At 43.3% G+C, this 22,770-nt stretch overlaps 2 protein-coding genes across 14 annotated transcripts in view; one reads left to right on the top strand and one right to left on the bottom strand.

The window, feature by feature from the left end:
* Ccdc38 (coiled-coil domain containing 38) overlaps nucleotides 1–4,533 on the bottom strand; it is a 36,858-nt gene extending 32,325 nt beyond the window's left edge. For 3 of the 13 annotated variants that reach the window (XM_048357865.1, XM_048357950.1, XM_048357941.1), the window contains exons 1-2: nucleotides 2,482–3,213; nucleotides 282–401 (exon numbers count right to left, since the gene is read on the bottom strand). In XM_048357865.1, coding sequence (XP_048213822.1) covers nucleotides 282–327 — 46 coding nt within the window. In that variant the 5' untranslated portion in view covers nucleotides 328–401; nucleotides 2,482–3,213. Of the gene's footprint in view, nucleotides 1–281; nucleotides 402–2,481; nucleotides 3,214–4,139 lie in introns of those variants that run through there. The other 10 variants (XM_048357896.1, XM_048357923.1, XM_048357876.1 and 7 more) reach the window with 6 other exon arrangements.
* A 689-nt stretch (nucleotides 4,534–5,222) lies between these two features.
* Amdhd1 (amidohydrolase domain containing 1) lies at nucleotides 5,223–22,436 on the top strand. The gene is made up of 9 exons (XM_048357989.1): nucleotides 5,223–5,725; nucleotides 10,505–10,611; nucleotides 10,868–10,932; nucleotides 12,353–12,630; nucleotides 15,670–15,895; nucleotides 17,532–17,656; nucleotides 19,849–19,942; nucleotides 20,490–20,650; nucleotides 21,514–22,436. Exons 1-9 carry the CDS (start codon nucleotides 5,589–5,591, stop codon nucleotides 21,599–21,601), a joined length of 1,281 nt encoding a protein of 426 aa, XP_048213946.1. The 5' UTR covers nucleotides 5,223–5,588; the 3' UTR covers nucleotides 21,602–22,436.
* The last annotated feature ends 334 nt before the right edge of the window (nucleotides 22,437–22,770 follow it).

Raw genomic sequence — 22,770 nt, 5'->3', positions numbered from 1 at the left:
GTGGTAGAGTGCTTGCATAGCATGCATGAAGCCCTGGGTTCAATTCCTCAGTACCACATAAACAGAAAAAGTTGGAAGTAGTACTGTGGCTCAAGTGGTAGAGCACTAGCTTTGAGCAAAAGAAGCTCAGGGACAGTGCTCAGGTGCTGAGTTTAAGCCATAGGACTGGCTAAAAAAAAAATAAGGAAATAATATGAGTTAAATACACACACACACACACACACACACACACACACACACACACACACACAAACCTGAGGGGTATATGAAAAGCTAGTCACCAAACATGAAGGTGTGGCCTCTGTTTGGCACAATCTCTCTTCTCATTCTGGTCAGGTTTAGAATTAGGGTTAGGGGATTGAGGTACTTACTTTAGTTGTAAAATTCAAGAAACTGTCTCCCTTTAAAAAAATATGAAAAGACAAACATAAACCTCAAGTAAACAGAACAGTTATCAATATAAATAACATGCTAATGCAATATTTCCTAATTTATGCAGGAGAAATCTATAATTCATATTATAGTTTTGGTTGTAAATGCCCCTTGAAGATTGATTAAAAGGTGGAGTTCCCAGCTTGGTGCTATGGAGGGGTAGTGCCAGTGGGAAGTTTTTAGGTTATTGTTAATGTGCCTTTGAAGGAGATTGTGGGAGTACAGTTTCTTCCATTTCCTCTCTCTTTGTTTCCTGGCCATGCAATGAGTGGTTTTACTCCACTGTATAGTATTACTGAGATGTGCTATCTCACCAGAGGCTTAAAGCAACACAGCCAACTGATCGTGGGCTTCCAAAATTGTGATCCAGAACAAACCTTTACTCTTTATAAGTTGATGGTATCATATTGTTTGTTACAGTGATACAAAACAAAAATGCCACCAGAGTAATCTGGAACTTGCTATTGTAGACCAGTTTGATCTCAAACTGGCTATCCTGTAGCCTCTAACTGCTAAGTTCTAGGATTGTAGGTGTGTGCCACCACACTTGAGGTTAAATGGTTCTTAATATTATAAACTTAGAATAGACAGACCTGGAACAAATCATGTTAAGTGAGGTAAGCCAAGCTCAGAGAGACAAACAGTGCACGCATATTTTCTCATATATTTGGAAGCTAGATCTAAAATACCCAGGGGTGTGATAAATTATCTAGGACTTCAGAAACACACAGTGAGACCAAAAGAGGATACTGTTAGGGGAGAAACACAAGGGTGCAATACCTACTCTGATCATATGAAGTAATAGATGGCAACATGAACTCCAAGAAATGGAAATGAGAGGCTGTGTGTGTGTGTGTGTGTTCTTTTCTGTCTTGTTTGTTCATTTATCTGTCTTTGGGAGGGTAAGGGGAGACAGAAATGGATGGACAAAGGGTGAGCAAATGCAGCAGTGATACTATGTTGAAAATCAACTATACAACTTGCAGTTGGGAACAGGAGGGAAAAACTGGAAGAGAGTAAGGGAAGAGGTGATGTTGTCCAAAAAGAAATGTTCTGTACCTGACATATGGAACTGTAACCTCCCTGTACATCACCTTTAGAATAACAATAATTAAAAAAACTAACAGATGCTAATAAAAGCCTGTTAAAAACTGTATTAAAAAAGGAAAGCAAGTGCTGTGATCATAATATCAATATTTTAAATACAGCCAGGATCTTAATTTGTATTGATGTGACCTCAAGGTCCTCAGTCTGAATTTAGCTCATATATCTCATCTTTATTTAAGGCTTTGTTATTTTGTTCATAGTTTTTATATTATGGTTTGCATTTTCAAATAATGAATTAAAATATTGTTTTTTAATTTTTTAATTTTTTTTTTTTTTTTTGGCCAGTCCTGGGGCTTGGACTCAGGGCCTGAGCACTGTCCCTGGCTTCTTCTTGCTCAAGGCTAGCACTCTGCCACTTGAGCCACAGCGCCACTTCTGGCCATTTTCTGTATATGTGGTGCTGGGGAATCAAACCCAGGGCCTCATGTATACGAGGCAAGCACTCTTGCCACTAGGCCATATCCCCAGCCCTGCTATTTTAAATACTGGGGTTTTGCTTTGTCCTCAAATGTTATATCTAAGCCAAGCTAGGTGCCAGCTTCCCACTACTCAGGAGGCTGAAAACTGAGGATTTTGGTCCAAAGCCACAGGCAGGAAACTCTGTGAGACTTTTATGCCCAATAAACTACCCCAAATCCACAAGTGAAGCTATGGTTCAAGTGGTAGAGCACTAGCCTTGAGCAAAAGAAGCTCAGGAATAGCATCCAGGCCCTGAATTCAAGCCCCAGAACCAACACACACACACACACACACACACACACACACACACCCCACACACACGTGCACACACACAGAGCTGCATAGATTCTCTCAGACCCAATATCTTTCCATTTTTCTCCCCACCTCCTCTCCACCCACCTTGGACAAATACTGGGAGGAAGGGCTGTGCCCTGTGTCCTTGGATAGTGTGGAGATTTCAGAGTTAGCAGATTTTTTGTTTACCTGCAAGTCAGAGGCCACCAGGTCCTTGGCCTGCTCCACCACCCACCTCTTCTGATTAGGTCCGGAGCTAAGCACAAGGATGAGGAAATTCCTTTCAGCCTGACCTCTAGGGCCTTGCTGGCGTCAGGCTTGCTGTTTGGTGTGGACTTTTCTGTTGATGTTTCTGACTGCCCCTTTGGCAATCTGGAAAAATGTAACTAGAGGTCAAGTGGCCAGAAGCACAGGGGAAGGAAGAATGAAAATGTGGTCAGGTGATATGAAAAAATACTTTGCAAACTGACCAGATCAACAGGGATGTTAGTTATTACTAAGGAAAATTTAGTTATCCCTACCCTCATACCATCCAACAGTAACCAACGAGACTAATCACTCTTAGCCATCCTGCTTTGCAAACCTCATTTGCAGATGCTTCCCAGGTGACATCATCTGCTTGGATTGACAATCAGATGCATTCACTTCACCTACAAGCACAAATGCTCATGGAAAAGAAGTATGCTTTCTGTAGATTAAGCTGCAAGAACAGTGTGCACTTCACGTGTGCATCTCTGAAGTGAGCAATGTCTGAAACCAGATCCTTAACCTGACTGGCAAGCCAGCCAAACAGCAGTATTAGAATGACCCGAGGAAAGCGGGGCACCCGTGGCTCACTTTTGTAATCCTAGGTTCTCAGGAGGTTGAGATCTGAGAGGGCTGTGGTTCAAAGCCAGCCCCAAGAAGCAAAGTTTGTGAGACTCTCATCTCCAGTTAACTACATACACAAACAAAACACCACCACCAACAATGGAAGTGGAGCTGTGGCTCAAGTGATAGGCTCTGAGTTCAAACCCCAGTACAAGCACACATGCATGCACGCGTGCACACACACACACACACAACCTGATGACGACACTATTTATTACTCATTTAAAAGTAAGCATTGGCCTAAATGATTTATGTTTTATTTTATTTAAAAGTTCAAACAAGTCCAGAGAGTAGAAATAATTATTCCTGTAATGGGAACAAGAAAACTTGAGGTCTAGGGAAAGTTTAATTATCTGAGGTCAAGTAGCCCATAACTATCAGAAGCAGGAGCCCCTCCCTCCCCAAACCTTCTTTTTTTTATAATTTTTATATAATTTATAACCTTGCCTTTACACCGACAGCTGTATGAATCACCATATGTGTTTATAATGGCAAAATAAGATTAAAGTCAGCAGAAAATTTGTACTTTAATATTTCTCTGTGAATCAGTGACAGCACTTGTTTGCATTTCTTTTTGTTTCTTCTCTTTCAAACTGCATAAATACACAGAGGTTTGTTATTTTGTACTGAACTGGGGGTAGTTTTTGGATTTTTTTTTCCATTAGTATCTCCTTCCATCACATTATTTAACTCTTTTCAGTGGCTTTCCTTTGGCTCTTTCCCCTGATCTCTCTTTTTTTAGGTCCTGATAGAATGTGTTTTCTTTTTTAAATTTGTTTTTCTAAGGCAGCTCTTGCGAATCGGCTCTGTAGGGTTTGTTGGTGGGTTTGGCAGTACTGGGATTTGCATTCAGGGCCGTGTGCTGTATAGCCCGAATACAGTGCTTAACCATCAGCACAACACCTGCCCCTGTTTCACAGCCATAGATGGAGAGGGAGAAGAAGGAACGGGTGAGATTCACAGACCATCTTCCTTACACTCGATTTTGTCTTCCAGCCCTGACCGAGAGGGGAGCAGCCGCTGGGGCTACAGTTGGGGTGGGTGTGGCGGCCGCGGCTCCGCCTGCTTTACCTCCTGGAGCGTGGGTCCCTGCGTGGGTCCCTGCGTGGGTCCCGGCGCAGCTCCGACCAAGCCTTCGGGAAGTCGTAGGGGCGAAGTGGGCAGGGGCGTCCAAGGAGGATCCGCGCGGTCTCCTCTCTATCCCTCCTCACCCGGGTTCCCCTTCATCTTGGGGACGCTCTGGAAGCGAATCCTGGGGCGGGACTGACCAACCGAAAAAGTGCGGGCACCCGCCGCGTTCCTCCCCGCCGCGCGGCCCCGCGCACTTCCCATCCTCCATCTTCTCCCCAGGGCAGCCCTCCTCACCGCACCCCTTCCTGCGCCCCTCTTCTCTCCGTTGCACTTCTCCCCCGTCGCACCCCGTCTTCTCGCCATGCCCCTCTCCCCCACCGCACTCCTTCCCGCAGGTGACCCTCGCACCTCCTCCCTCAGCGCACCCCCTTCCCAGTGGATCCTCTCCTCACCCCCAGATCTGTCCCCAAAGGGAGCCCCTGCCGCCCCGGGCTCTGATCTTGGACAGACAGACACACACGCACGTGCTCACACACGCATAAACAGGCACACAATACATACACGCACACACAAGCAGGTACACATGCCACACATGCACATACACACATGCACGCATACATACACACATGCACACACATACAGGCACACAATACACACATGCACACGCGCACACACCATACGCACGCACACGCACACACAGTACACACGTGCACTGAACACACATGTGCACATGGACACACGTGCACATATACATATATACTCGCACAGAACACATACGTGCACACGCACGTTCACAGCATACACAGGTGCACACATGCACGTGTGCACACACAGAGGCTCTGCCCTCTCCTGGGGCTCCTTTCCTGGCTCCTTCACTGGCTCTTCCTGCCTGTTCCCTCTGGGGCTCCTTCCCAGGACCCCACTCCGGAACCCCCCCATCCAGGCAGGGGTCTCCCCCACTCTCATAGTCACAGGTCACCCCCTTTCCCTGGCCAGGGGATCCACAGAGCCCATCCTGATCTCTCGGGGTGACCCAGCCCCAGTTCTCTTATATGAGAAGTGGGGCCGCGATCTCCACCTCCATTTGCCCCACGTGAAAGAGTGACTTAGGAGAAGATGGGAGGCCGTGACAAAGCGCAGCGCTGATTGTCCTCGGTGGCACTCATTGCCGTCATCCGCATCCAGCTTATTGTCCGTCCCTGTTTTCCCCGGCGGCGTCAAAGGGCAGGGGCCACCAGTGCCCGCCCCGTCCCGCCCCGCGTTCCGGATCCCGGAGAGACCCGCGCTGTGGCCCGCCCGGCTGCTGCCTGAGCGCAGCGGCCTCGCGCCCGCCCGGAGGAAACCCGGCCGGCGCCATGGCGGGCGGCCACCGCCTCCTGCTGGAGAACGCGCGCCAGGTGGTGCTGGTGTGCGCCCGGGGCGAGCGCTTCCTGGCCGGGGGCGCGCTGCGCAGCCTGGCGGTGCTGGAGGGCGCCAGCCTGGTGGTGGGCACGTAAGTGTCGGGGCGCGCACGGTGGCAGATGGCCGGGGTCAGATCGCTAGGCTGCGGGAGATGCGGGGCTCTTTCTTTAACTTGTCAAAACGTTTCCAGGTGCCTAGAGACAAGCAACAGGCTTGTCACTTAGACACCTGAGGACAACACCCATTAGGACGCACCAGAACAACACCCATTAAGACGCACCCCGCCCCGTCTGGTAAAATAGCATAGTTAACCATTCCAGGATGATTTGGGGTTCGGCTTTTGTCTTCAGTACTGGAATTTGAACTCAGAGCCTTGCTGGGATGTTGTTCTACCACTTGAACCCCAGCCCTCACCGCCCCCCCACCTCTGTTTGAGTTGGTTATCCCTCCCTCCCTTCTTTTGCTTCCATTTACTGGAATACTGATGATTTTATTAGTGTTATCTTATATGAACAAAGGTACATAGGCTTTACGCCTTTGCATTCCTCCCCTAAGAATATTCTCCGTTGGTCCCACTGTGTCCTGTATAATTTATCATATCCCTGAGTATTTTAGATCTAGTTTCTGCTTATGAGAGAAAACACCGCTTATCATTTGTCTCTCTGAGCTTGGCTTACCTCACCTAACATGATTTGTTCTAGGTCTATTGCTTTGGTTATTTGGGGACTGGGATCTTGCATCTTCAGTCTTGACTAAAAACCTCCTTGTTAGGCTTTTCATGTAGTTAGGATGAGCTGCTACCAAACTTTTATTAAGCTTTTATTAAGTGTATGTGTGTGTTGGGGGGGTGGGCCCCCCAACCTTTTTACCTGCACTAGCTTGGTACTGCAATCCTCTGCATCTCTGCCTTCCATGTAGCTAGAATTACTTGCTTGAGCTGCCTTGCCCTGCCTTTTCTTATTCTAAGACAGATTTCCAAGTGCATCTACCCCCATCATCAGATCTTTTTCAATTGGCACCTGAGTTGATTGAGTCCTGAGACCTGAATTTGTGGTGTGTGTGTGTGTGTGTGTGTGTGTGTGTCTGTCTGTCCGTCCGTCCGTCCGTCTGTCTGTATAGATCCTGGGGCTTGAACTCAGGGCCTAGACACTGTCCCAGAGGGGGTGTGTGTGTGTGTGTGTGTGTGTGTGTGTGTGTGTAATTGGCAATAAGAGTCTCACAAACTGGATTCTTCAGCCTGGGCTGGCTTTGAACTGTGATCCTAAGATCTCAGCCTCCTGAGTATCCAGGATTACAGGTGTGAGGCACCAGTGCCCATCAAACCTGAGTTTTTATAAAGTACCTCTCCCATACCCTTGGTCTGCCCACTCAAACATGAGAACTGGAAAATACTTACAAAGCAGTGGCTTTGAATGATGGGAAGTCAGCATTTGACCTGATTATTTCAGTTGTTTTACCCTTCTGAGCTTTCTGCCCAATGTGAATAAGAGAACAACCAAAGTTTGCTAGGGCCACCTGGAGTAAGAGTGGGGATTGGATGATGATCCCCATGCCAGAACCCTATGGGACTCAGATTCCCCGGATTTCACAAACAGACCAAGGGTTATCAGAGACGGTGTAAGGTTGCACAACAGCCTAGCTAAATGCTAGGTCTGTTCTAGTTAATAGAGGGCAGAAACAATCTCACACTACAAATCGTTAAAATAACATATTTGATGGGAAAGCTGAGAAAATATCTACCTAGTTGTGGGAAATAGAATATGTGTAGAGTGATAGTAATACTATTAGACATGAAGTCTTGAGTTCTAGAACATGTTCTCTAGAATCACGTGCTCATGAGGACCACATAAAACAGGGAAAGAAAAAGGACAGAATCCAGTTGTGGTCTGGAAGGTCTTTTTTTTTTTAAATTAATTTGATCTTTAACATGGTTCTTAGAGTTGGCTGGGTTTGTTTATATTAAAATGTATTTGCAGGAGTAGTCAGAACTTTGCTGCTCAGATATGCCTGGTAATTATCTGGCGAATGTCCACATTTTTGCCTTTTGTGTGTATATATGTGCCAGTACTGGGCTTGAACTCACAGCCTCACATGCTTGCTTGTTTTTGTTTTTTTCCACTCAAGCTAGTGCTCTACCACACAAGCCACAGCTTCATTTCTAGCTCTTTGCTGATAATTGGAGATAAGAGGATGCACTGCTACTTTTCTGTCCAGGTTGGCTTTGGACTAGCATTTTCAGATCTCAGCCTCTTGAGTAGCTATAACTCAGTAATATCAACTAGTAGCCAATCCCTATAGACTGTTGATACAGAAGATGGGCCCTGGGATGGGAAGTGCTTTGAGCGATTCCAGAAACTCTTTTCTAAAATTAAAAATCTCAATACTTACCTGTCACAGGGCATTGTCTCTATTCATTGAGATCTTCAAGTCTCTTAAATTAAACCGTGTGTGTACATGTGCGTGTGTGCATGTGTGTGTGTGTGTGTGTGTGTGTGTAGGTTATAGATAAGCTTAAAAATAACCTCTGACTCTGTCATGAAGAGGTATTTGAAGAGAAGCACCAACTGTCACCTCCTTTACAAGTGTCCCAGCTAAAGTCTAAGAGCAATTGAAAATGTCCAAGTGAACAAGACAAATAGGAATACAAATACAGATTCACCTATAAAAACTATTGAAAGCTTCAAGGGAGAAACCAACATGGACTTTTTCATCCTTTTTAAAGGCCAGTGAAAGAGTTGGGTAGACACCAAACCTAAAAGTGGAGAATCTTCTTATCCATTCACCATAGATGGACTGAGCAGTTAGGGGATATGGAAATGATTAAGACTGGTTCTGCTTGAAAGAGCTGTCTAGGGAGGGACAAGACACAGGAAAAGATAACAGGAACCCAGTATGGTGAAATGCAAAGCTAGAGAGGCCTGTGCAGAATGAGGCTGATAAGGATCATACAGAAGGCTGCCTAAATGAATGGGGTGTAAGATCTGTAAGATAAGAACAATATTTAGAATGATAGACATAAGAGCTACTAGAAGAAACATCATCTTGCTATGCTAAGCTGGGCCTGAGGTGTATGTCTGTATTCCCAGCACTTGGGAGGCTAGGACAGAAGGACTGTGAGTTAAGAGGCCAGCATAGGCTACATAGAATGAGGTCTTGAAAAACAAATACCATAGTAACAAAAATGCCATCCTTCAATCACCCTCCTTGCAGTTTTCATGATGATAATCACCCTGTAGCTTCTAAGATTTGTTTAGGATTGCTGGTTTGCTTGACTGCTCCCAAAGATTTTGTGGAATTTTTCTTCCTAAACAGTGCAGAAATTAAATACAGAACAGCACATCCCTCTCTGTTCTTCTCTTCTCCTTAAAAAAATTACCCGTGATGATGGGCATCATGATGGGCATAATGGCACATGCCTGTAATTTCAGCTGAGAAAGGAAAATTGTGAGCTCAAGGCCAGGATGAGTTACATAGTGAGACTCTTTCTCAAAGCATTGAAAGAAAAGATCCAGTGGCTTGGGTTTGATTCCCCAGCACCACATATATAGAAAATGGCCAGAAGTGGCGCTGTGGCTCAAGTGGCAGAGTGCTAGCCTTGAGCAAAAAGAAGCCAGGGACAGTGCTCAGGCCCTGAGTCCAAGCCCCAGGACTGGCCAAAAAAAAAAAAAAAAAAAAAAAAAAAAAGAAAAGGTCCAGTGGAATGGTGTCTGGGACAATTTAGGGTTGGTTTGTGCTCAGTGGAAGGTCTGAGAGTCCCTCGCACAGGAGGGGCCATTTGTGGTGGAGTTTTTGAATGGAAGGTTGTGATTATGTAATAGTTTTTTAATGACAATGTTTCAACTGCACATGCTCATTTGCACAATGCATTTTGTTATGATGATATTAATGATATGCACAGCATAAGCATGAAAGCTTAACTAGAATTCCTTAAAGACAGCCAAAAACAGTGCCCACATGTGCTATTTAAGGAGGGTTCTTTTCTAAAGATACCACCTTTATTAAGATGTTTTGATGACAAAATTACCCACCTCTAGAAGGGCTGGGGGATTTAGGGTTGGAACTTGAGTAATAGATTTCCACCTTCCTCTGAGATATCTACCTACTTCTTTGCATCACAATCTTGCTCTACTGTGCACAACCCACTTTCTTACAGTCACTCCACCATCCAAGATGGCTGCTCCATCTCTAGTTGTGTCTACTTTCTAGCCAGTGAGAATAGGGAATGAAAGCAATCCAATTGGCTAGAACTTGGTCACATGGCTCTACTTGGCTGATAGGAGGCATGAAAAAGTAACCTTTTACCTGAGTGGTCCAACTAAAACTTAGGGCTCTAGTCCTGTAGGAAAAGAGAACAGCCATGTTGGGGAGCAGCTAGTACTCTCTACTACACATCATTTACCTTTTTGTCTTCACTGTGGCTACAGTCACTCTCCCAAAGACTCAAGTTTAAGAAGGAATCACAGTAAGTGTTGGCTGTTTGCCAGTATGGTATCTGAAAACATTTTAAATCATTAGCTTTCTTGCAAGGAATGTATCAGGGGCATAGTTGACAGCAGATGGGCTTTTCAGAAGTGATTGGACCTTACATCTTACATGGCTTCATAAGATGGCATTATTGGGGGGTGGTGAAAGATAGGAGGTGTGGCCTGTTTGGAGGAGGGAGGTAACTGAGGTGGGGGGGCAGCCTGTCCTGCAAGGCTCTGCTCACCACATCTTCAGTACTATAGTGGGCTGGTCCCTCTGAAACATGAGCAAAATAAGTATTTCCTCTGTTTAAACCGTTCTTTCAGGCAATTTGGTCAGAGCAACATAAAAGTAAAACATCTGATTTCCCACAAACTTGGTAACTATGTCTTGAATTTTTCTCCAGTGATGGGCTCATAAAAGCTATCGGTCCTGCTGATGTTATCCAACGTCAGTTTTCTGAAGACACTTTTGAAGAAAGAATTGATTGTTCTGGGAAATGTGTCTTACCAGGTATTTACTCCCCCCACCCCCAAAGCAACAGCTCTGAATGCTGTTTTGAACAGCCACTCAATGAATGTAAAGATGGAGAATAGCAGCTTGTTTTAAACAGGTCTAATAATGTATGAAAAATATTAATAGCTCCAGGTACTGAGTTTCTACTATTGAAGGTCTGGCTTGTTTGCAGCCATGCTTTCACCTGCAAAGTTGATGCATTCTCCTGTATTCCTTCTTCATGGACCTTCTTCTTGACCTCCGTTGATTGCAGGTTTGGTGGATGCACATACACATCCTGTCTGGGCTGGAGAAAGAGTTCACGAGTTTGCAATGAAGGTAACCTCACTGCATGATGGGATATCAACATAGAGTACAAAGATGAAGCTTTATCTACAGAGTTCCTCAGCTAGCAACCTTTGCCACATTCAACAGTCTTGTTTTTCTTTTCTTTTAAAAATGATCTTTAAGTAGTTGTACAAAGGAGTTGTCATTCACCAAAGCAGTTTGAATGCAGTGCATCTTGATCAATGTAACCCCTCTCAACATTCTCACTCCTTCCTCCCAAACCTCCCCTTCCTTCCTGTCTTAATTTTGTAGGGTGTGCATTGAATTTTTTACTTCATTCTCCCCATGAATGCATATTTTTACTTGGAGTATAGAAAGCAAATGGTAACAAAGCTAACTTATTTATAAATTCCCCAAACTCTGGTGCCCAAGTATGGACATGTAAAGGCTGCCCTTGGCCCCCTGGAGATGAAAATGGCTGTAATAGGATTCCCTGAACTCTTTTTTTCTTTCTTTTCCCTTTCCCTCTCTCTTTCTCTTTTTCTTTTGCGTGTGTGTGCGCGTGTGTGTTGTACTGGTACTGGGCCTTGAACTCAAGGCCCATGCTCTTGCTTAATTTTTTTCACTCAAGACTGGTGTCCTACTAACTTGAGTTTTTGGCTTTTTAGTGGCTAACTGGAGATAAAAGTCTCACAAGAGTGCTCAGGTGTAGCTCAGTGGCAAAGCAATTGCCTAGCAAGTGCAACATCCTGGGTTTGATTCCCCCCCAAAAGAAGACAAACAACAACAAACTCTCACAAACTTCCCACCTAGGACTGCTATCCTCAGACCTCAGTCTCCTGAGTAGCTAGGTAAGAACCACATGAACCCAACTAAACCCAACTAATTTCCTGGTCCTAGGGCTTGAACTCTGTGCTGGGGCACTGTTCCTAAGCTTTTGTGCTTACGGCTAGTGCTCTACCACTTGAGCCACAGCTCCACTTTTTTTTAGCTTTTTGTGGTTAATTGGAGATAAGCATCTCCCTTACTTTCCTGACTGGGCTAGCTTTGAACCCCAGATCCTCAGATCTTAGCCTCCTGAGTATCGAGGATTTACAGATGTGTGCCACCAGCACCCGGCCTATCTTTGCCTTTTAAAACTTGTTGAGAGAAAGAGGAAGGACTGTACCAAGGTATTCATTGTTGCTATACTGAGATCCTCAGCGACTCATCCATGCCCATCTCTGCCGTCCAATTCTTTCCTGGGACCCCCCCCCCCCCAGACTCCACCCCCACACAATCTAAGTAAGAGTAGAAGAATCTGGAAGATCCTACGAGTCTGGAGAGGTAGGGGCTTCCAGACATAGGCACATCTATTCTGCTATCTGCTTGGCGGGTGCTTGAGCTGAATGCTTCATCACCTCTTGCTCCCACTCTCGGAGGAAGGTCTGTAGACGTGTCTGCAGCCCTCCTGAGTGGGCCATGCGTTCAGTTGGCAGGAGCCACCTACATGGAGATCCACCGCGCTGGAGGGGGCATCCACTTCACGGTGGAGCGCACGCGCCAGGCATCGGAGGAGGAGCTGTTCGGCTCCCTGCAGCAGCGGCTCCAGTGCATGGCGCGGGCGGGCACCACGCTGGTGGAGTGCAAGAGCGGATACGGCCTGGACCTGCAGACGGAGCTCAAGATGCTGCGTGTGATCGAGCGTGCACGCCGGGAGCTGCCCATCGGGGTCTCGGCCACTTACTGTGGGGCCCACGCAGTGCCTAAGTAATCCCAGTGGAGGGAGGGACCAGGGTGTAAACTCGGGCGTGGCACCCCAATGGGGTAGGGGCGCATCAACTCTTCAGCCCATGCGCCGTAGATGGGAACCCTTGGAAAAATGTTCTAGTTCTTTCCACCACCAATCACCATGCCCATCTTGGTTTTTTTTGTCAGTCATGGGGCTTGAACTCGGGGTCTGGGTGCTATCCCTGGGCTTTAGTGCTCAAGACTAGCACTCTACCACTTTGAATGACAGCTCTACTTCCAGTTTTCTGGTAGTTAATTGGAGATAATAATCTCACGGACTTTCCTGTCTGGGATAGCTTTGAACCATGATCCTCAGATCTCAGGCTCCTAAGTAGCTAGGATTACAGGCTTGAGCCACCAGGCGGGGTTCCCCATTGGCTTTCCTAGACAGCTTATGATGAAAGAAGAGGAAAAGTTGCAAGCTCTTTGGGTTAGCAAAAAAGAAAAGGTCCCTCTAGGTCCTTTCACATTTTACTCATTTGAGTAATTTCCGGTGCTAATTAGCATAAAGCATTGTAGCATAGTAACGCTCTACACAAGATGGCCACACCCAATCAGCTAGGAGGCTCAGAAGGGATTCTTTTTTGTTCATATATTTACTTAACTTCAAATAGTTGGTGTTTTTTTTTTTTAAATCACTGAAAAAGTTTTTTCATGTGTTTAGTGCTGGTAATGGGGCTTGAACTCAGGGCCTCCCAGTAGCTTAGTTTTCTTAGCTCAGGTTTGGTACTCCACCACCACTTGTAACGTATCTCCACTTCCAGCTTTTTGCTAGTTAATTAGAGCTAAAAGTCTCCCAGATTTGTCTGCCTAGCCTGGTTTTGATCTGGGATCTTCAGATCTCAGCCTCTCAGGTAGCTAGAGTAGCTAGGATTACAGGCATTAGCTGTATTATAGAAGGTTTTAGCCTCCCCCTTTATCTAAAAGGTTTCTCCTACATGATTTCCTGTGAAGAACATCAACTCCTTATGCACCTGTACCATATCTGCCCAGAGCCCTTTTGATCCTTGAATTTCTAGACAGAATGGACCATGGTTCTAGACTTGAAAGATTTAAAAGAGGTCCATCTCAAGGAGATGGAGGTGCAGCATTCAGCTTTGATGACAGGTACACACATGCTATACACTTACAAACATTATCTGAAAATTCAGTCGTTTAAATTTATTTTACATGTTTACTTCTGTGATCTTTTAAAAGTGTAAATTACTTATTTGTGATGTAACATTGCACATATGGTGTGCAGCATGTTTTGCAATGTGAAATGACCAACTGACTTTTATTATATGTATTACTTTATCACTTCTGGTGATGAAAACATGAGAAGTTTGTTCTTGGAGAAGAAAAAGACAGGTTTTAGTCAACTATTTGTTATCATGTCTTGCCTTCAAGTGAAACCTGATTTGCCTAGGTTGACATAAATGAAGGATGTATAAGATATTAAACCACTGAGAACTGGTAGCTAACACGTATAATCCTAGCTGCTAAGGAGGCTGATAGGTGAGGATCAAGAAAGTCTATGAGACTCTATCTCCAATTAACTAGCAAAAAGCAGCTTGAAGAAATATAGTACACTATTATTAACCAGACTCACCATGTTCTGCAGAATTATAAAATTGTATTTGTTTTGTTTTTTGTTGCCAGTCCTGGGGTGTGGTCTCAGGGCCTGAGCACTGTCCCTGGCTTCTTTTTGCTCAAGGCTAGCACTCTGCCACTTGAGCCACAGCGCCACTTCCGGCTTTTTCTGTATATGTGGTGCTGGGGAATCGAACCCAGGGCTTCATGTATACGAGCCAACCACTCTTGCCACTAGGCCATATTCCCAGCCCCAGAATTATAAAATTTTAATGCTAATATCCCTTTTCCCCCCTCAGTCAGAGGAAGTGAAAATTTATATCCTTTCAAATTCACAAAACTAATTCTGTAGAAAAGAAATACAATGTGTACTACTTCCAGAACTTTTTTAGTATATATATTCCTGAAATTATCCAAGCTTAATGCTCAGAATATGAAGTGTATATAGGCAGCCATTTTGCTTTTCCTTTTCTTTTTTTTATATTGAAACCTGATTTGACTCAGTTTAGCTACTTCTGACTTTTGAGTGTGTGACTTAACTATTTAAAGCATGAGTTCTGCATCTGCAACATTGAGCTCCATAATACCCTACTCTATATGACTGTTTTGAGAAGTAGAGATCATTTTCATAAGCACCTTCTCCTCATTGCTTCCCTCCACCCATCCCCCTGCATAGTTTGGCTGAAAGACAGCCTTATGTGTGCCAAATACAGGGCTGAAGTTTCACAGGACTTTTCTCCAGCTGCCAGTGAATGTCTGAGGTCTGCATCTTGGATTCACTGATTAAGCATGGCATGTTAATCATTGCTGAATGATGTGTCCAAAGATATGGACCCAACAAAAAGTAGAGCTTTTTCTCCATCTGACTTAAAAAAAAAAAAAGCCCAGCTCTTTGTAATGGATCCTAGCCCCAGAAATGTAGAGGGTATTTCAAGGCCTCCTACTGTTCTCTCTTCTTCTCTTCCCTGATGGTGAGATGGGAAGCCTAGAGGGGGAAGAAGAAACGGGAAAGAATATTAGCTAGGTAGGTCCCAGGTAGCGGGTCTGACTTCTGTGGACAGCATTCTTGGCAAGCATCCAGAAGGTCCTGTAAAGTATCCATGGCACAGAGCTTTAGCTCTGCAGTGGGTGGCCTTCTTGAAAGCAACACTGGGCTGCTAATCTGGCTGAGCAATTTGCATCTCTGCACATGAGGTGGGAGCAAAAAAGAACTCTTTTGGATACTTCCACTATGTAGGTATAACCCAGCTAGGGGGTCTGAGTTTTAGCTTTGTTACCTTTCCATGCCTTGAGGTCAAGTTCTCTCTCAGTCTCTCTCTCTCTCTCTCTCTCTCTCTCTCTCTCTCTCTCTCTCTCTCTCTCTCTCTCTCTCTCTCTCTCTGTCTCTTTGTCTCTCTCTGTCATTCCTCAAGTATTTATCCATGGTGATCTCATTTCTGTCATCAGAGGGAAGACTGCCACTGAAGCTGCTGCTGACATTGTTGCTAGCCACCTCCCAAAGCTAAAGGAACTTGGCAGAAAGGGGGAAATACAGGTTGACAATATTGATGTGTTTTGTGAGGAGGGTGTCTTTGATCTGGATTCCACCAGAAGGATTCTTCAGAGCGGGAAGGAGATAGGGCTACAGATCAACTTCCATGGGGATGAACTTCACCCCATGAAAGCTGCTGAGGTATGATGGCCTTTGCCCTTCCTGTGCCAACGCATCCTTGCACATTCCTGCGGTGGGGAACGTCATTCCTTTGTTTGAAGTGAGCAGTAACCTTCTGAAAAGAGAGAGAATGGGGAACAGATGGACAATGGGCAGCTTGGTCTGATGGAGCCTGGGAAATTCTGATATCTGTTGGAAACTTTGTGGTGTTTGTGGGTTTTTTTTTTTTTTTTTTTACTATTTCCTTTGTTGTTATGTTTTGGTGCCAGGAGTTGAACCCAGGACCTTCCTCTTGCTAAACCTACACACTTACCCCAGCCTGATCATTTGCCTTACCATATGCTTATGATGTGAACAGAAAAAAAAGCACATGTATGATCTCATCTACTAAACTTGTGGCATATTTTGGTTTCCACATAAATTATAATATTATAATTATAAATATAAATTATAAATATAATTATAATTATAAATATAATAAATAAATATAATTATAAATATAAAATTATAAAATATAATCTATAATAAAATTATAATATAATAACATTGTAATAATTTTCACATGTAACTTCTAGAATCTTTTTTGTCACTTGCAGATCAGTATTGGTAAAAACACACCATCATTATTAGCCACCAGACAGTGCTCAAATGTATGCTCAGTATGTCCCTCCCACATTCACCTATTCACCCCTTTAATTTGTGTGGGGGGGGGCGATGCATACACATGCATGTCTTGGTTGTACGGCTTAACTCTGTTTGGTGGTAATTAGACTTTCCTGTCTGGGCTGGCTTCAAACCATGATCCTCAGATCTTAGCCTCTTGAGTAGCTAGGATTACAGGCGTGAGCAACTGATGCTTTTAAGAACATTTGAGTGTCCACTGTGTGCAAAGTGCCATTTCAGATATTGAGAATTCAGCAATGAGTAAGAAAGTCTTTGCTATCATGAGTTTAGATGTCTTTTCTCAAAGCTTTGGAGTTTAAAAAACAACTGCCTGAAGGGGTTGAGGATCTAGCTCTGTTGGTAGAATAATTCTCACATAACCAAGGCCTTGTGTTTGATCCTCAGTGCAAGTGCACGTGTACACACACATACACACACATGCTTGAATGATTGCTTTGGGTCATAAATATAGTTACAGACTATCTACCAACATCTCAATCACATTGCCACCTGATGTTTTAAATTTTAATACCACTTCCAGTTCTTGTTCTCTGTTTCCTAAACCATTACACGAAAGCATCATCTGTGTGTTGCTAAGTCCAAAATTTGGACATCATCTCAACTGCACTTACCTACCTTATTTGTACTATTAAGTTCTCCTACCTTTCTTCCTAAGGAGCTTACCAAAAGGTAAAACCCTACCTGAAAAGTAACTAAAGCAAAAAAGGGCTGTAGGCAGGGTTTAAACCTGCCTAGCAAGCATGAGGCCTTCAATTCAAACACTTGTATCTCCTCCACCCAAAGGATTCATTTCAGAAGCAGCATTACATGGAAATGGATATCTATTTTTTTCCATTGGGGAGTTTATGCTCCTAAGAAGTAGTTGGCAAGAAATCCTAATAGAGAGCAATTTCTTTGGGTAGGAAGGAAAATGTCATAGCACTTTATCGATTGCCATTTACTAAAGCTTTCCTTCTGTGTGCAATCTGCCTAGCTGGGGGCTGAACTGGGAGCCCAGGCCATCAGCCACCTGGAAGAAGTGAGTGATGCGGGCATTGCTGCCATGGCAACGGCCCAGTGCGCTGCAGTCCTCCTGCCCACCACGGCCTACATGCTGAGGTAGGATTCCTTCTGACCCGGAAACAGAGGCTGTAAGGACAAGTTCCTGAAGGATACAGATGATGGAAATGTAGATGCTACAAAGATGCCAGCTCTGCCTTGATGCTCATAAATGAGTTACCTGAAGTTGAATTGCTTTGATGGTGGCATTATTGTGGGACGTCATCCCTCCCTCCCTCCCTCCCTCCCTCCCTCCCTCCCTCCCTCCCTCCCTCCCTCCCTCCCTCCCTCCCCCTTCCTCCCCTCCCCCTCCCTCCTTTCCTTATCTTTCTTTTCCTAGATCTTGAATTTTTAAGTGTGCATTACTTTTATAGTTGGCAAATAATGAACAAGCTGTGTATTTTTATAAACACCTGTAAGGTGTTAAGGATACTTAGCAGCACCTAGTATGAATGAGCCATTTTCTACACAGATACTGGTGGACCACAACTGAGTGCCAACTCTCAGATCCTGAGGGTCTGGGTGGGGAAAGAACGGAGGAGGTAGAGTAGGTGTATTTTGTCAGATCTCTCCAGAGATTTTGTAGTAAGCCCTGTATGAATGGGATACACCTTGTCTATCTTTTATAATGGCCATTGCTCTAATTTTGCCAGTTATGAAACCCTTTCCATTGCACAGTCCTGTGATGGCTGTTGAGGAGTCTGTAGTCTAGAAAACCAGCACTCAAGAAGTAGTTGGTTTCTTCTTAGGGCTGGATATTGGTAAGATACATGGTCTGCTGGGTAACAATTCTGCAGTTAAAACTTTAGAGTAAAGTGATTTTGTTCCTCAGAGGACAGTTGGAAACATTTCAGATTTTCACCATCTAGGTAGAGAGAGGTGCTACTGACACCTTGTGGGTTAGAAATCCTTCAAGATACAGAACAGTCCTTCCCACATACCCCACTCACGCAACAAAAAATAATCTAGCCCAAGACATGATTGAGAAAGGCAAGACTGAGAGTAACATTTAGAAGGGAAAAGAATATTCCATTGCTTTTTAAACTATAATTTCATATACACACATACATACAATACAACAGTTTCATTCTGAATATTCTTTAGTTTAAATGTTAGATGCAATATAGGCTAAGCTCAGGAAATCAGTAGATATTCTTGGTATAAACAACTGCTTTACTTACAAATCTCAATAGTTATCAGTTGGAGTCCTCAATCAGTATTTAATTTGGTGACTTTTTCACCACACAAGAAACATGTTTTGCCAGGTGCTGGGGACTCACTCTTGTAATCCTAGCCACTCAGGGAGATGAGAGCCAGAGTATGTGGATTTAAAGCCAACCCAGGCAGAAAAGCCGGAGAGTCCATTTCCAAAATGGCCAGAAGAATGTAGGGCTGGAATGTCAGCTGAAAATCCTAATACTACCAAAAAAATAAAAGGAAACTATTTTTACATATACCCCAAGAAGGTTTTCTTCTATTTTCCCTGACTCTCTTAATATGGAACAAAAACCTGAGACTTTATGCTGCTGAAGGACAGCTGAGACTTCAAGTCTTTGTTCCAGTGCCCTTAGTAAATGAGAGCTGCCATTGTCACAGAAGGCTTCCATCTTGTTTATTTGATCAGGACAGTAATAAAAGCGGCTCACTCTTCTTTCTGGCTCCTCTGGTTCTGTATTTTTCTGATTTCCCCATTCACGAATTACCTCTGAAGTCCCTGCTGTTCCCTGAATTCTCTTAATTCACTCTCAAGGTTATTCTCGTTTCCAGGAAAGATATTTGAAACCTACTGAGAGAAAGAGAGAGACAGAGAGAGAGAGAGAGAGAGAGAGAGAGAGAGACAGAGAGAGAGAGAAAGAGAGAGAGAGAAAGAGAGAGAGAGAATTTAGATTAATAATGCTTCATGCATTATTTGTTGGTTGTTTAACTTGGAAGCCACAAAAGATTTTATTAGATTTTATTAGAATATTTTCATAGTTTATTCATTCTTTGTAAATTCTGAATTTCCTCCTTAGCAAAAATCTCTAAACATATATAAAGATTGGCAAGGGCAATGGTCCCAAATTAAATAACAACCAATAATTCCCAAAACAGAATATGAAAAACGAGTCCTTGTGACCCTTCATAGGGGTCTACCTAATTCTACTGCTCTCCATTTTACCTTGTGTTTTGTTTCTTTGTTCTCTTCTATTTTGGTCACCTATTCTGCAAAAATTCCAGCTGTAGAGACTAATAGCTTTTTCTTCACCTCTTAGATTGAAGCAGCCTCGAGCCAGGAAGATGGTAGATGAGGGAGTGATAGTTGCCCTGGGCAGTGATTTCAACCCCAATGCATATTGCTTTTCAATGGTAAGTATTAACTCAGCTGTTTTTTCTGCACTGATTTTAACCAAGCATATAAATAACTTAAAAATACTTAACTAGCTGCTAGACTATATAAGAAATCTATAAGTATTTCCCTGTGGAACAAGATTAAAATGGTGTAGATTGTACTAGAATTGGATTTTTCTGCACTACATGAGTGCCTCTGGACCTAAAGAGAGGAGAGAAGCTTTTGTTTGCATCACTTGTTGGTTTTGCCTTGAGTGTTGTGGTTTTACTTTAATTCATTTTCACTGGGACTCCCACCTGCCACTCCCACTATGAACCTTCATGTGCAAGCTTAGATTAAGATATTCATTAACTTTTTACTACCAGTACATTTTTTAAGTCTGCTGGGATTAAACCCAGGTCCTCATACATGCTAAGCCTGAGCTCAACCACTGAGCTACATCTTGAGCCTCTCCACCTATATATTTAACCACCTTTATTGCTGTGCTGTTTGTTTGGAAAGCCTTCCAAATTAGCCATTGCTGTTCTGCTACTTTCCTCCTACATTTTCTTCTTCCCATCTTAGCCAATGGTCATGCATCTGGCCTGTGTAAACATGAGGATGTCCATGCCTGAGGCCTTGGCTGCTAGCACCATCAACGCAGCCTATGCACTGGGAAAGTCTCACACACATGGGTCTCTAGAGGTTGGCAAACAGGGAGACATCATTATCATCAATGCACCCAGGTGAGTGTCCACCCGACCTATTATTTTATGTTCACTACCATGTGTAGACAAGGCTCAAGGTCCCTTTTCTCTAGTTATTGCTATCAGACTTAGTCATTCATATCTAGACTCAGACAATAACCAATAACCCTCTAATCTTATCCCTTTCTAACCAGAATGTGTACTTGCAGATCTTACACTTGGACAAGTTTTGGGGTGTCCTTCTCTGTATTCCATTTTTCATGGATTTCCAGGTTCCTGCTCTGTGTATGGGGACTTTGCACTTGAGCATCCTGGCATGTGTGTTTGGCCTTCTGCTTGGCCCTGACCTTTTGCTTGTTCCCAGCTCCAGCTTGTCACTCTGGTTCTGATTTGTTCCCCCACTCCTTTGACTTTGGATACCAATTTGATCCCCAATCTCTTTACTCAGTTTCTGGTTTCTTAATATTTATGCTCAGTCCCTTACCAGCCGGGCCTCCAATGGGACAATTTGGGTCGTATGGATCTAAATCTAAAAGTTGTAAATACTGTCCGTTTTTCACCCTTGTGAGCCTGCCACAATGGTAGGTCTTGAACCTCATGTTTAGCAGAGAGAAGCAGCTGTGTAATCCTGTCTCCATGGTCACACAACTCCCTCCACTGAAAATAATGTTGTTACCATTCATGTATCATGTCATGAAGCAAATATGTAAGGTCAAGTACTTAAATATTTTTAAGCATTTGATTTATATTGGGCCATAGCATAAACGATATGCAAAAATGGCCTAACTAGCAATGACCTACTATAGATACATCTTTAGAAAATTCATTTTAAATTTGAATTTATTGTTATAGTACAGATTTTGACTTCCATGAATTGAAAAACAGGTTTGATTTCTTTCTAGATGGGAACATTTGATTTATCAGTTTGGAGGTCATCATGAATTAATTGAATATGTTATAACTAAAGGAAACATCATCTACAAAAAATGATAGATCTGAAAGGAAAGAAAAAAACCACTTCCTCTGGATCAAATAAGTTGATACAGTTATATTTAAATAAAAGCACTTGAGTTGCCAGAGTTATGTAGCTTAAAGCCAAATATATTTCAATGTTCTATTAGTCCACTTGAAAAATCCCACAGATTGATTTGCTCAACTTGAACATGTATACTTGGATAGATGAACATGTAAACCTACTGCGGTGATCATCTCAAATTGTTTCACAAAGATTGGTTACAAATATTCTGAAGATTAATATGAAGAGGTAACTTAGAAATGCCTTTGTGGGAAAAATAGACTTGGCTTGAAATTTCCATTTTGCTTTTGCATCTCCACTTTCATTTTTTTAAACTATATGTAGTAGTCATTGGTGGATAGAAGGAAAGACATCTTAAGTGACATGACCCAAACAAAGCTAAATGATGCCCTTTTATAAAAAGCTCACAGCTTGTCTGTCTTTAAATGCATTAGTGTCCCTGGTGCACAGTCCTTGAGCCTTTAATGTCTTTCAACCTTAGCAACACAGCTCTGTAACAATTTCAAGACTTGTTACTCTACATAGAACTTTCCTGCAGTGAATGCCTTTAGATTAATATCAGTAATGTAGCTTTAAAAATTGTTTATGTTTTTTATTCTTTCCATCACAAATCTATTTTAAAAAGGATTTGAGTCATTATTTGCTGTGATTACTAATGTTGTTTCCTTATAGTCCTGGAAATAGATCATCAGTGTTGCCTGAGATTTTTGAATGAAGTTGAATGAACGCTGTATGTAATTATTTGCAGAGTGAGCAGTGGTGTTTCTAAAATTCTGAAAAAAAAATTTAAAGTTTCCATTATCTTCACAAATGTAATTACAGGGGCTGGGGATATGGCCTAATGGCAAAGAGTGCTTGTTGCCTATACACGAGGCCCTGGGTTCAATTCCCCAGCACCACATATACAGAAAACAGCCAGAAGTGGCGCTGTGGCTCAAGTGGCAGAGTGCTAGCTTTGAGCAAAAAGAAGCCAGGGACAGTGCTCAGGCCCTGAGTCCAAGCCCCAGGACTGGCAACACAAACAAACAAACAAAAAAACAAATGTAATTACATTATCAAACCTCATCCTACTTACAAAAAGTAATTTGTCAAGTATACATTAATTGAAAACGATCACCAAGTT

This window comes from Perognathus longimembris, chromosome 1 (assembly GCF_023159225.1).
Source record: "Perognathus longimembris pacificus isolate PPM17 chromosome 1, ASM2315922v1, whole genome shotgun sequence".
NCBI lineage: Eukaryota > Metazoa > Chordata > Mammalia > Rodentia > Heteromyidae > Perognathus > Perognathus longimembris.
This window is presented reverse-complemented; position numbering and strand designations above follow the sequence as displayed.

Excerpts from the sequence above, each read along its gene's own strand:
- Amdhd1 (XM_048357989.1), top strand. The coding sequence starts at position 5,589 with ATGGCGGGCGGCCACCGCCTCCTGCTGGAGAACGCGCGCCAGGTGGTG. Across the intron at positions 15,896-17,531 it reads ACCCCATGAAAGCTGCTGAG|CTGGGGGCTGAACTGGGAGC; the intron begins GTATGATGGCCT and ends CAATCTGCCTAG. Across the intron at positions 20,651-21,513 it reads ATTATCATCAATGCACCCAG|ATGGGAACATTTGATTTATC; the intron begins GTGAGTGTCCAC and ends ATTTCTTTCTAG.